The sequence below is a fragment of the Macadamia integrifolia genome, chromosome 7 (assembly GCF_013358625.1).
Source record: "Macadamia integrifolia cultivar HAES 741 chromosome 7, SCU_Mint_v3, whole genome shotgun sequence".
Classification (NCBI taxonomy): Eukaryota; Viridiplantae; Streptophyta; class Magnoliopsida; order Proteales; family Proteaceae; genus Macadamia; species Macadamia integrifolia.
The window spans coordinates 35,690,974-35,704,936 of record NC_056563.1 but is presented as its reverse complement, the minus strand read 5'-3'; the positions used below and the strand labels follow the sequence as shown (position 1 = coordinate 35,704,936).

Genomic DNA, 13,963 nt, shown 5'->3' with positions numbered 1-13,963 from the left:
TTTTTTTTTAAATAATGTTTAAATAAATCGAATAATTCGGTTTAATTCGGATTCGGTCCGAATTATTCGCGATTTATATTCAGTTTTGAAAAAATCGCGAATTTTAAAGAATTTTATTTTTAATTCGGATTCGGTCCGAATTTTTGATAAAATTCTTTAAAATTCGGTTCGGCCGAATAATTCACGAATTATTCGGCCGAATTGATAACTCTGGTTGGGAGAGCCCAAACACAGGGTTGGGTGAATGACCTCCTCACCCCATGAAAGTCAAAAATTTCTTGTTGATACTTCAGTGCGCACTTCCATTGTGCATGGCCATGCTCACGAACAGAAAACTCTTCCCTAAAAAATCTTCAGGACTACCAAGCAGGGTGTAAACTTTAATAATCGACATCCGGAGTCCGCACTAATCGTGGCCAGTTTTGATCCAGAAACCAGTCTAGAATTGATGCGAAATCGACAAAAATCCTAACCGGTATACCCTAGTTTCAGTATAGCACCGGTTCAGTCTGGGATCAGCTGGAATCGGCGGATCCGAACCGATCTGATTTTCAAACCCTGCTACCAAGCATGGATTTCCTTTCCTACGAGCAGGAGCGAGACTCCAAGTTTTTACTCTTCCCGCATGTTCTGTGAGCTAAGGCATCGGCCATACGGGGGCCGTGGAGGAGCCGGCGAAACAGCTTAGTAGTAGTGGGCATCGCTGCTTGATCTCATACACAATCAATTGAAAAAGCGAGACGGGTAATTCCACCCATGGGCGCCTCCGAATCCACACTGGCGAACTTGCAGTCACAGGTTCTTCCAGCTCTCTCTCTCTCTCTCTCTCTTTCTATAATTTCTGCGTTTGAATTCTACAAATTGATATTTTTCTGTTTCTGCATCTCGTCCGGTGTATCAATCAAGCATCCGGGAGATGTAATAACCACCGTCTCCGAGAGAACAGAGAGCGTCGATCCCCTTTTAGAGCGGCTCAAGTCTCTGGAAATTGTGAGTTCTAATTGGCATATGTTTCCCTTTCGTTTCATTTGGTCCCTCGTTTAAGGTCTCACTTTGGATGCCCATAATTTAATTTCTCTGTTCGATCAACTTTCAGGCAACGCCCATTTTGACGTCTCCGCCGGCGGAGAATAGCTTGACTGATATCCTTGTGAAGAAACCTTCCTCGACTTCGGTTACTGGTGGGTTTGTTGCATCTCAACAACTTACTGCGTTTTTGGTTAGTGAGTAGTTTGACCTTTCTCTCTGTTTTTGTTGCTATTCTATTGTGTTGTCTTAATTCGATGAACCCAAAAACCCATCCGTGTCTTTGAATTCTGTAGACTCCTGGGGTGGAGTTCTACTGGGATATTCAGGGCATTGTAGAATGCAGATGTCCGTTTTGCTCTTCTTTTTGGTGATCTCTTGGTGCAGTTTACCATTTTCAGGAACTGGAGTTTTGTTTTGATTTCAGTTAATTTTCTAATTATTCATCAGATTGAGGGGCAAAATTCTGGCCTGATTGGTAGTGAGGAATTGCATGGTAATTAGAAAATCTCAGCTTCTTAGGAAATCATTGAGATGCCTGTTTTGGAAACAAGGTAGGAATATCACTGCATTATTTTGACTTTACCTAAGAAATCTGCTATATAATGACCTTTCAACATTTCATTCTTGATGTCAGAGCTAAGGATGCAAGGAGAGGGTATGATGCAGGATCAATAAAGGAAAGATAACCCCACTTCTAATTGCAAATCAATTCTTAATCGGAGAATTAGTGCTAGGGTTAAGGCTGAGGTCTTCAACAGAGTTAATGGTTGGATCCTAGACAGCAAGTAAACATTAAACAAGAGGCAATTATATGAGGAATGAACACTCTTAAGACTCAAGCTGTTACACAACATGTTTTCTCATCTTCCATATCAATTATCAATCCTAGAAAGATGCTTCTATCTTCTAAGGCTTATATTGTCCAAAATGAATCACACGGAAAATAGACAGAGGGAAGCTGGCAGAGTAAATTTTACAAACATGTGTGTGGCTTAGTCCAACAAACCGGCAGAGGGAATCTGGAAATGTGGGAAAAAGTGAGGATTTCGAAGAAGTATGGGTTTGGGGAAGCAAAGTGATGCATAGAGAATATGTGTCTAAAAGGAGGCGGCTAAGGTTTAAATTGGTAAAGGGTGAGATTAATAGCCTGAGAGATGAGCAAGGATTGGTCTTGATTATGTTAACAACTTATGGTTAAGATTTAACGGTTGAGCTCAGCTCTTAGGGTTAAGACTGGTATCAATTAAAAGAATCAGATAATGCAAGCAAGCAATTAGTGTGAGACTGACTAGAGAATTCAGAGATGATCACTAGTTCACTTCTTGAAATCATGACACATCTTATGGTGATAAATCATCCATGCAGAACACCCATTACCCATAACCATCCATGGTTCTTAATAATCATAATAGTGGAGTCACAAGGTCTTTCATGCATAGGCTTGGCCATTGACCTATCTTGAAAATTCAAAATAGTAATTCAAACCCAACTTGGCTAACTGAAATTCAAATTATCAAGCATTAAATTAACTTATCTAATTAAATTGGACTTGAGACTGAGCCCAAACTAAACATTTCGAAAGGTATTCCTCATGACTAAAAGTAAGATGGTTAAAGAAAAAAGAATGAAGGAAATAACTAACTGAAAAATTTTAAAAAGCTGTCATATGCAAAAATAATGCATCCTCCTTCAACTATTAAGATCAGGACCTATAAGTGGTTGGAGCAGTGCCCATCTCTGCCTGTCCAGGTCGACCCTCAGAAATGGTTGCTTTTCTTTTCTTTTGGAAGATCCATTGACCCACTTCAATACTTCATCATACTGGTTTAAGATGCGTTGCAACAGCTTGTTTCTTTGGCTTTGTAGCAATTTAAGCTTAATTCTGCTTCCATACTCAAAGAATCATCTAATGTTGTTCTATTGTTTTGCTTGTTCAAAGGCTCCACAGTTTACCATTAATGAGTTTGGTTTGGAATCCCTAGGAATATGGTTTGTATATAATTCATTTGATTTTGCTTACTTTTTTGAGGTTCCAACCTGCTTGATTTGTAGTGGCATTGTATGCTTTAATGTACCTAGTCTTCACTTTGTTAAGTTTCTCAGAACAATAGAAATAAAAATTTCCTGGGAAGGTCTATAATTGCTCCCCTTTTCTGCGGTGGCTACAGGTACTTTAAATCCCAAGGTCCTACTGGAGCTCTTCTCAATGTACCGTGATTGGCAGGAAGAGAAGGCCAGAAAGATCAGCCAGAGGCAGGTATGCTTATAGACATACAGAAATCATGAATTTGATTGATTTTCACTTGGTGAGCATCCTTTACTTGATAATTATCAACACTTTGACTTTGACTATGTTGAGCAATCAAGTAGTGGAAAGTGAATCTCCCATTGTAGACATTTATGGTCATCTGATCACTTGTTCATCATGGAGACAGCTGTCTCTGCACTGAACATTATGGAATATAAATAACAGTGGAGTTCAAATATGTAAACTATGGAGCATAATTTGTGAAATCAGCAGTATGAATGGATTATCCACCTGAATTTTCAGTTTTCTTTGATAGATAGCTGAAGGTTGCACTCTTGTAAGGCCTTATAAAATACTCTATACAAAGCATCCCGTGGAGAAATTAACCTCTGGAGGCTTGAAGCAGTTCTATATGCACTTCTGTCAACTCCTGACGACTTTTGGAAATTATGCTTTCTTTAATACTGGGGTCAACAGGCACGGTCCAAGTAGTTTTAGATGCCCTTGGATCTGTGCCCAGATATAAACAAATGTTTCTGGACCCTGCCCACCCAATACGTGGCTGTTGATTGGTATCTTATATTGCTGCATTAAAGTTTTGAAAGAAAAAGTAGACTCAGTTTTGTCTCATGGCCAAGTGCGAGGCTTAGGGGAAGCATTGAATTTTTGGGAGTGGATTGTGATCTTGGGTCTTTTCCTCCTCTACTAAGCACCCAAAGCTTTTGAAAAAGAATGTATTGTGGATCCCATTGCAATCTTCTTCTTCTTCTTGGTCTTTTCCCCTCTACTAAGCATCCGAAGCTTTGAAAAGAACGTATTGTGGATCCCATTGCAATCAAAGACAATGGTAGAAATCAACAAGTAATTTACTACCTTTTTTTTTTTTTTTTTTTTTCAGGGGCACTGACAATAAAAAAGGGTAATGGATTGATTGATTAGGTCCCTAAACTTGGACCAACAATTGTATTAATCATTGGTTTTGTGCCTTTAATCTGTACAATTTGAGCTGCTTTGCTGTGTTAATTCAGTGTTATAAGAACTTCAAGTGTTTAAAATGAGAAATAGTGCTTATTTTGTAGTTTTCTTTGAATGGATGCAGGAGGAGATAGAAAACAAAATAGAAGTGGCTGATGCTTTGGCAGTAAAACTTCTTCAGCGTTTTAATTATTCAGTGTCTACTATGAGGACAACTGCACATAATCTATCGGAAGGTAGAGGAATTACTTTTCATTCTAGGCTTCTTTTTAGCACTTAAATTGCTTGAAATGAAATGCCAGAATCAATTCTGAGAAGACCAAAAACATCGAAGGGTGTCATGAATGATGATCAAAGCTTGACAAGAACATTTTTTCTACACCACCTCCCCTCCCCCCTCCCCTGGCTTTTCTTCTTTTGAACTGAAGGGCAAGGTCATGGTTGATCTTTGGCATCGTAACTGGTGGATCCATTTGATCCCAGGTGTACAGCAGTGGCAGGGATGGCATGTTGAATTACCCCCATCAGTTTAAGATTTTTTCTATCAATCTATCATCGTTTATAATTTTGCATTTTATGGCTCTCTGAATTATCTTGGTATGTTATGTGATGTTGGAAATGGCATGCAGTTCATCCATTGCAGGTGGAGGTAGGGGAGCTGAAGGGTAGGCTTACCGAGGTATTAAGTAATTGTGATGCATTGTGCAAGAGAATTGCTGTAGAGGGTCCAGAATCACTTCGTTCATCTGTCAAACCATTTGCTATGTCCAAGACTGATGTAGAACTTGATCATGGCTCTTCACCCAAAATTTCAACAAGAAACTCAACTCCGACTTGAGCCCTAGGTATCCTTGTTTTGAGATCTTATCTTCCCCATCCAACCCCCCCCCCCCCCCCCAAAAACCAAAAACCCCTCTTTTGTAAATATTCTTTCGTTGATGGTTTTCAGAAAGGAGAAATTTTGCGTAATCAGACAGTAACCAATCTGTATTCGTAATGTATTGATTGATATATGGGGTTTCAGCTTGCATACTTATCACGCACTAGGATCCAATATTTCATCTGATACATGTGTTTACAAGATCGGCTGTATCAGCTGCGATTCTGTTTAATGGATGGGACCATCTTACATTGGAACCCCTGTATTGTTTGTCATTCAGCACAGTTTTCTCTCCAACTTTAGCTGAAGAGATAAAACCCTTAAACCTACTTATTTTTAACATTGAAAGGGGACTATTTTCCTTCACCCACCCACGGCATAACCCAGACAGAGAACACTTCCCTTAAAAATTTTACAGAACTCAGTCCAAGATATCTTTAAATCATTGATAGAAGGCAATAGGCAATTCTTCATCACCATCTCCTTCGTTGCCATCATCTCTCACTACAAAGATGGTGTTGAGATTCATGAGTTGCAACTAACACCAATTTCAGAAAAGAGGAGTTACAACGATGGAGATCTTTTACAGGGAAGAATATTTTAACCTGTTCCAAAACTGGGAAAATGGTGGCGATAAGATTCGAAGACCCAATCTCAAGCAAAACCATGCCCCTTCCTCTTTCTTCATCTGAAACAATGTAATGTCTTACTTTCTCTTTGGTTTTAAAATATGGGGGTGGGATTGATTGACATGCCTCCTGTTTATATAATACTTTTTCTCGTTTCTGCCAAAACCATGGTGGGCCCGTTGCAGAATTTATTAAACCTCAACGGACAAAAACTAATATACAAGATTGAGGCTCATGACCCTCGTGAGGGACACCCAAAGGCTACCGCGAAATAGAGTGAAACAAGACATTTATAGATCTACGGACATGTTATTAATTTGCTAGACTCAAAACTGGCTTGCAGTAATCAGAGTTCAATGACAATGGAGAAAAACATCGATTGGAGTTTGGGACGATCTATCCGAGAGGCATTGATTAAAAACTTGGTTGCTCAAGCTCCCAGGAAGGGCGTGTTGGTATACGATATCTTGTATTTCGTCAGAGTTTAATTTAGGGAGTATTGGTGCAGCACCTCGATAGGTAGGACGGCAATCCCACTAACCGGCTAGCAGGTTGTGGGGGTTGCAAGGGAGGCAGGAGGCCCCTCTGCATGGCAGGGGGTGTAGGGGGTGCACCCCCTGCTCGAATTTTTTTTTATTTGAGGGCAATTGTGTACTTTTTGGATTAGTGTTTTTTCACTATATATTTGTAGTGAAGGTTTCTTTCTCTGTAATGCAAATAATATTGAGAGGTGTGAAGGACGAACGCTATAACCCTATTTTCCATTGATAGTAAAGCAGGATCTAATCTCACCGGGGACGTAGGCAATCTTACCGAATCTCGTAAATCTACATACCTTATTTGTTCTTGTTTTTTCATTATCTTCTGTATCGTTTTAGGGTTACGTTTTTACAGGACGATCTTAACCCTAAGTCGAATAACAAGTGTTTCATCAATGACAATTGAACTCGAATGGAATCAAGGAATTTGTGGATATCGACTTGTATAAGGGAGTCACATTTTTAAATGAAATGATAAGAGAGGCTGTGAAGGACGTAAACAAGATCACATGCTCACGTTTTTCCCTTTATAAGAAGTTCCAGCTGCCAGGGCAAAATGATCAAGAGTCAAAGACTATGCATAGGTGGAACCAGCACCAGGTGATGACTTTTTTTAATAACTGAATTTACATTACCACTAAGCTAGATTAGGTTTTGGATGTTGTTAATTTGTTTGTTGCTCAAATCAACTTCCTTCCTTGGAGTTAGTCGACAGTGGAATTACAAGACCTGATTTTCCAACGTCAGGAGTTGAGAGCTTGTTGGGCCAATCCATAGTGATCGACATCTGAACTCGGCTTTCCCCACTCTTCCATGTGATCCAACTGGATTGATTGCTTAAGTCCATACCCTACCCATTGTTTACACCACGATACACATGGCTGTGAGATCTGGATCGGGCTTCTCACGTGAGGAGAGGTGTTATCTTCTCCACATGAGATCCCACCGGGTGCATAAAAAAATCTCATTACTCGTATACTGTCGGCATGTAAATTTTTTTCAAATTAATAAATGACAGCTCAATATATTAATCATCAATTCCATATTCTCAATTGGTTATTGGTTAATTTTGTGGGGGGGGGGGGGGAAGGGCTACTTTCCAATGCCTAAGCCATTGCCATTGGTTTAAACACAAGATTGTATTCTTCTTCACTGATTCACCGCAAGTAGATCAGACCTGTTTCAACAGATAATAGTCATAAAGGACAAAAGTAAAATGGACAATCTCACAAGAAAGCTCACCAAGAAACTTATTCTAAAGACTTTTGGAACAAAAAGAGTATAGAATATGTGATGATAACAGAGGAAAAAAAATATCCCATATGGACTTTAGGGCTCAATTGCAAATTGAATTACAAAAAGGAAAGGAAACGAATGCAGAACAAAGAACAGATGAGGACTTTCAGATTATATTATATAAGTATGACAACAATTATCAAATCCTAGAATTGAATGAATCAGGTCTAAATGAGAGATCAAACGACACATTCTGCAGAACAAGAAGAACAAAAAATGGATTACCAAAAAAAAGAAAAAAAGTAGAACAAAAAATGGTAATTCTGATCCCATTTGATGTAATGCACCTTCTTGGTAGTAGTTGATTTTTGGAAGCTTCATTTTGCTATTTCACAACTCCAATTAAGCTAAAACTTGACATTTGATCGAGGGACCTTCGGCTCTGTCTCTCTACAAAATTTCAGCTCCCATCTGCCGTCCATGAATACCATATACCCAAATTTCCAATGACAATCTTCTGATATCTAATCATCCTATAATAACCCTAAAGAGAAAGAACAAAATGAAACAGAAGGGAAAATAGAATTGAACCCTTACAACAATGGCGGTAACTAATCCAGAATTTCAGATCTGATCATGGCTGTTGCTGTGCATCCATATACCCAGCATCAACAAGCACCTTCTCCCTCTTGGCCAACTCGACGTCCTCGTCAACCATCATCTTCACCAATTGCTCAAACCCAACCTTGGGTTTCCACCCAAGCATCCGCCTCGTTTTACTGGAATCCCCCTTCAAGTTATCGACCTCAGTGGGCCTGAAATAGCGCGGATCGATGGACACGTGATCCTTCCAATTCAATCCGACATACCCAAATGCGACCTGCAAGAATTCCTCGACGGTGTGGGACTCCTCGGTAGCGACCACATAATCGTCCGGCTTGTCCTGCTGAAGCATCATCCACATGGCCTCCACGTAATCTCCGGCGAAACCCCAATCCCTGGAAGCCTGCAGATTGCCCAGGAAGAGCTTGCTCTGGAGGCCGATCTTGATCCTGCCAACAGCGCGGGTGATCTTGCGCGTGACGAAATTCTCGCCTCGGCGAGGGGACTCGTGGTTGAAGAGGATGCCATTGCAGGCAAAAATGCCATAGGCCTCGCGGTAGTTGACGGTGTACCAATGGGCGGCGCATTTGGAAGCGGCATAGGGTGAGCGGGGGTGGAAGGGTGTGGTCTCGGACTGGGGCGGAGGGGTGGAGCCAAACATCTCAGAGGAGCCGGCCTGGTAGTAGCGGATGTGGGATCGGCCAGTAGCAGCGATATGGGAACGGACGGCCTCAAGGAGGCGGAGGGCGCCGGTGGCAACAACATCAGCTGTGTAATCTGGGATCTCGAATGAGACAGCGACATGAGATTGGGCGGCGAGATTGTAGACCTCGTCAGGGAGAATGGTATCAAGCCAACGGCGTAGGGAGGAAGCATCGCTAAGGTCGGCGTAGTGGAGCTTCATGAGTGCTTTGTGTGAGTTGTGGGGGTCGATATAGATGTGGTTGATCCGCTGCGTGTTGAAGTTGGAAGACCTCCGGATCAGACCGTGCACTTCGTACCCCTTCGCTAGCAGAAACTCCGTCAGGTACGACCCATCCTGCCCCGTTATGCCCGTTATCAGCGCGATCTTCCGACGCTGGTCTGTCTCTACCGGAGCCGGAGCCGGAGCCGGAGCCGGAGACGGAGACTGATGATTGCCGTTTGCCACAGCTGTAGCGGTGGTGGTGGATCCAGATCTGGCGGCCTCGTTACTCTCAGATGCCATTGTCAAATGTTCCTACACTATCTCTCTCTTTCTCAGATCTGTTTTGGTAGAGATTGTTTCTGGTTCTGTCTCCCTCTCTACTAATTTATTTATTTTGGGTCTTGACGTCTAGACGAGCACGGCTGCACAAGACGAAGTGGGGGGAAGAAGCAGAGAAAGAGGGAGGCAACACTGCTCATTCTTATAGATATATATATTAATTGGTGTGGTGGGCCCTATTGTACACTCGGTTTTTAAGGACAACTGTAAAATGGTGTCCTGTCCTTCACTAGTAACTCCTCCTGATTCACTTTCCTAATTCCTTCCATGTTTTTAATCCATATGGGACATCGTGCATTCACATTGACTTCAAGAGTTTTGGATCCTCCAACTAAAGAAAAAAATCCTCACCCAACCAGGCATCTGACGCTTGGGAGGATGCGTGTCTAGATCCTTTAATCATTAGATGTCTGATTGAATATCCAATCAGTTGAAGAGGAGCTGGATTGCTTCTATGAGATTGGTATCAGTTAGTGCCACATGGATAGCTCATCGAACCTATGGTGGTATCTTGGATCAAGCCAAATATCGAGCAACGATTCCTTCCTTTGCTGCTTTTTATCTCTAGCATTTGTTGTTGTATTATTGTCTTTTTATCATATCTCTTTAAGTTCTTAGTTTAGGAGATCAAATGGAGGTTTTGCGATGAGAGTTTAGTAGCGGATGAGCATTCTAGATTATTTGTGGGTAAATTTTTTAATTTTTTCGACTTTTGATCTAAGGATTTCTTCATGTTTGAGGTTTACAATGCCAATTTGTTTTATGCCTCACCCTAGGCATAAAACAATTTTGTGGTGATCCTAGATACCAGAATTATCCACAAATACTTCAAGAATATGATGCTCATTTCTGTTGGTGCATGATGTCTTGTATTTCGTCGCAGTTTAATTCAGGGAGTACTGGTGCAGCACCTAAACAGCCAGGACGACGGTCCCACTAGCCGGTTAGCGGGCCGTGAGGGTTGCAAGGGGGGTAGGAGGCCCCCCTGCATAGCAGGGGGTGTAGGGGGGCGCAACCCCCTGCTCGAATTTTTTATTTGAGGACAATTGTAGTTTAATCCGAATTAGGATGGCAATTGTAGTTTAATCCGAATTAGGATGGCAATTGTAGTTTAATCCGGATTAAGGTTTTTTCGCTATATATTTGTAACGAGGGTTTTTTCTCTGTAATGCAAGCAATACTGAGAGGTGTGAGGACGAGCGCTGTAACCCTATTCTCCATTAATAGTGAAGTAAGATCTCATCTCACCGGGGACGTAAGTAACCTTGCCGAACCTCGTAAAATCCGTGTGCATTGTTTGTTTTGTTTTTCCATTATCTTCTGCATTGTTTTAGGGTTGCGTTTCTACAGTTTCAATGGGATCTTTGAGAGTCCTCGTTTTTTGGAGGAGCTTCCTTAATCTTGGGTTATGCAATGAGTGATGAAGAATTGGAAGCAAGAAGATTTATGAAAGGGGTGTGGCAAGCAAATCAATTAGGGGCTCAAATCCATTACGGTGTGGTGACTTCGAGAAACTACTTACTCTGCTATCGGATGGATCAAAATACTAGTAGTAGGATTTTGTTTTCTTTTTTTGATACCCATTCATGATCTGAGGGATACCTTCAAGGTTTGTATTATGGAGAAGAAAACAACAACTTGATTTATTTTGCTGATCAATAAGCTAGAATTGCCAGAACAGATGATACTTTGGAGTTTTTTGTTGTTGTATTCATTAAGCTAGAGGTCAGGTAATTCTTTTGGTTCCACTTCCTTGACCAAATAGGGTTGAGTTTGTTGTTGCATTCATATATGGGCTGATAAAGCGGGAGACTAAGTTTCAGCTAACATGCTTCCAATAGAATGTGTTGGCTTGACTGTTTGAAAGACGACTTCCCCATCAGATTTAAGAATCATCACTTTTGGGGAGGGGGAGGGGAGTTTGAAAGCACAGAAGATTACTTCCTTCCGCAATAGCATCCCAAACATTGCACAATTTATAGGTCCCTACATCCAAAAAGAATTTCACCTACAGAGATACAAAGAAAGGTTAAATCTTCTTCATGATCCATGATGAAATTGAATGCCAACCTATTACCACAGCCGACCATGATCACGTTCATTCACTTTTCCCACATCACAATAAATGTCACATTTATAAGAAAACTTAAAACATACAGACAAGGAAGGAACCTAATATAAAAGAAAGCTCTTACATGGTTACTGAAAATAATAATTCGACTAAGAGACAAGTCTAGGCTAACTCTAAAATTACTTGCCTTCTTCAGCCGACAAAATTGTAAAGTATCTAGTTGGAGTATTGCTCAGGGATCTGCAATGGTGACCTCAACCTCAACACCAGGTTCAATTGTAATCGACGTGATCTGCTTCACAACCTCAGACGAGCTCACAAGATCAATAACCCTCTTATGGACACGGAGCTCAAAACGATCCCAAGTGTTTGTGCCTATAACAAATCAGAGAAGCATCAATAAATCCCTTCACACGAAAGAAATAAAGAATGGGAAGGATGACATTGTCGTTGATCAGCATTCCATTCAATATATTCCTTGAAAATATTAAGATCAATGTTGCACATGCACACAACATGAACTTGTTGGCAGCTCAGTATTTAAACACACAGTGCTCCATTAAGCTTCTAATCAACTGACAAACAACATAGAGAGAATAATTTCATCTAAGCAAAACCACCACAAAGCATCATAATGCAGATCATTCTGCTTGTTCTTTTTTATGTGCAAGCATAAATTCATTCTCAGATTTTGCACTTAACATTAACATCCAGCATACTTACAAAGCATGATGCATGTGACATATACAAATGTGCAGACACATGGGAATCTTGGGGGGTTGGGGATCTTTCCATGGGGTGTTGTTTCACAACAACTGATTAAGTAATGATAGGAGGGCAACAGCATGGTGACACACTTCATGTTCATATCACACTCCATCTATCTATTAGAAAGAAGTATTAAAATTACTCTGCTCCATAGAATATGAAATTCTATAGAATGACATGCCCTGTCCACAGAAAATGAAATTCTCAATGTTGCAATCCATAACTACCCACACCAACCCCCCCCCCCCCCCATGCAAAGAACTGTTGTCCTATAAGCGGAAACATGCATAAACATGAATGCCCAGAGTATATAACCAGTAAGATTTGTATTGGATTTAACCCAAAAAATATATGAAATACAAGACATGGCAGAAGTTCTTAGAAAATAAGCACAATAGTGGATTTCCTATTAGACAACATATTAAGTGTAAACTACCTTGCAAACAGTAATACATCCCATATTCCAGACTATAATAAATAGCTAAAGGCTTTTCCCTAGAAAAATGTGAGCTGTAGAAACAGCTGTAACATACAAAAGAAGAGAAGTTCAAGTTACAGAAAAGCCATCATAAGATATGTAAAGAAGGATATAAATGGGAAGAGACAAAGTAAATTACAATATGCACACTTCATTGGAAGTAGAAAGCCATCTGAAATCATTCCCCGGGCTACGTCCCAGGTGTTCCAGGTAAATACGACATCTCATAAACAGGGACACCGAAAAAATCAGGACTGTACCCCAGAAACAACCAGCCTAAATATCCAGGCATTTTCCCTTAAATATTTCCTAACAGTTCCTTGGTCATTCCTAAAAGTAACTCACTTTGTGAAACCAATATCACTCATGTTTTTTGGACAAACAGCCTTGAGCAAAAGTATTCCTCACAAAGAAATTAACAGTTAGCTTATCAACAATCTAATAAGAGTATCTACAGCTCAGCTCTAAGGATCAGCAGCTGGCCATGACATATGATACTAAATTTGCAATTATTACTGGTAGAAAACCATCCAAACAACAATTCTCCCCAACAATAACGGTGAACAGATAAAATTGCAACACAAGTTATGGTACAGCTTGTGATTCTGCATCTTTACTGGATTGCATGAGAAACAATAGTAGTTCCAACATTAAATTAGAAAAAGGAGGCTCAAATTACTTTAAAGATTTAAAAGTTGTTAAGTAGAAAAATGAGGCAAAAGCCCTCCACCTCAACATAAAGTATTACCTTCCAACTGCACTCATGCAAACTTTTTAATAAAATTAAGTAGCAGAAGAGAATTACGTCCTAAAAAAAAAATAGAGGATTACGAGTTTACCTTCCCCACAAGGAGATTTTCTTGTGGTGATGTGCAAAACTTTTGTTGGCATCCTTACTGGACCCTTGACTTTCAGTCTTTTGTTCTTCGCACCATTCACAAGATCAGCACAGACTGTTTAAAGACCAAAGAGAGCCATTTATTCCTCATCCCAAATTTGCATAGAAAGAATTGAAAATAACATAGAAAGAAGGGGCAACCTTTCTCAAGATTTTTTATGTTCTTGGATGAAAGAGTAATCCTAATCCGATGCAATTGCTCCTGCGGGTCTTCTAAACCAGGCTTAACGGGTTTCATCATCCCCAACGCCATCGTATCAAATTCTCAAATATCCTGATCCTACAAATGAAGAGGAAGAAGCTGACAGACTTAGATGCGCAGGGGAAATCATGAAACAATGCACTGAAAAAAAAAAAAAAAAA

At 40.4% G+C, this 13,963-nt stretch overlaps 3 protein-coding genes across 4 annotated transcripts in view; 1 reads left to right on the top strand and 2 right to left on the bottom strand.

Annotated features, from left to right (window-relative positions):
* Positions 1-345: 345 nt before the first annotated feature.
* Positions 346-5,282, top strand: LOC122084418. 2 transcript variants are annotated; one of them, XM_042652643.1, is made up of 6 exons: positions 346-798; positions 907-990; positions 1,097-1,223; positions 3,198-3,286; positions 4,377-4,488; positions 4,882-5,282. In XM_042652643.1, exons 1-6 carry the CDS (start codon positions 757-759, stop codon positions 5,088-5,090), a joined length of 663 nt encoding a protein of 220 aa, XP_042508577.1. In that variant the 5' UTR covers positions 346-756; the 3' UTR covers positions 5,091-5,282. The 2 variants fall into 2 exon arrangements, with proteins under 2 accessions (XP_042508577.1, XP_042508578.1); XM_042652644.1 differs by having other exon boundaries at positions 362-798; positions 1,097-1,181.
* Positions 5,283-7,675: 2,393 nt separating this feature from the next.
* LOC122084417 (GDP-mannose 4,6 dehydratase 1) lies at positions 7,676-9,524 on the bottom strand. The gene has a single exon (XM_042652642.1). It carries the CDS (start codon positions 9,344-9,346, stop codon positions 8,171-8,173), a length of 1,176 nt encoding a protein of 391 aa, XP_042508576.1. The 5' UTR covers positions 9,347-9,524; the 3' UTR covers positions 7,676-8,170.
* Positions 9,525-11,438: 1,914 nt separating this feature from the next.
* LOC122083647 (40S ribosomal protein S20-2-like) overlaps positions 11,439-13,963 on the bottom strand; it is a 3,213-nt gene continuing 688 nt past the window's right edge. The window contains exons 2-4 of the mRNA XM_042651516.1: positions 13,742-13,880; positions 13,542-13,655; positions 11,439-11,831 (exon numbers count right to left, since the gene is read on the bottom strand). Of these exons, the coding sequence (XP_042507450.1) occupies positions 11,689-11,831; positions 13,542-13,655; positions 13,742-13,853 (369 nt within the window). The 5' untranslated portion in view covers positions 13,854-13,880 and the 3' untranslated portion in view covers positions 11,439-11,688. The remainder of the gene's footprint in view (positions 11,832-13,541; positions 13,656-13,741; positions 13,881-13,963) is intronic.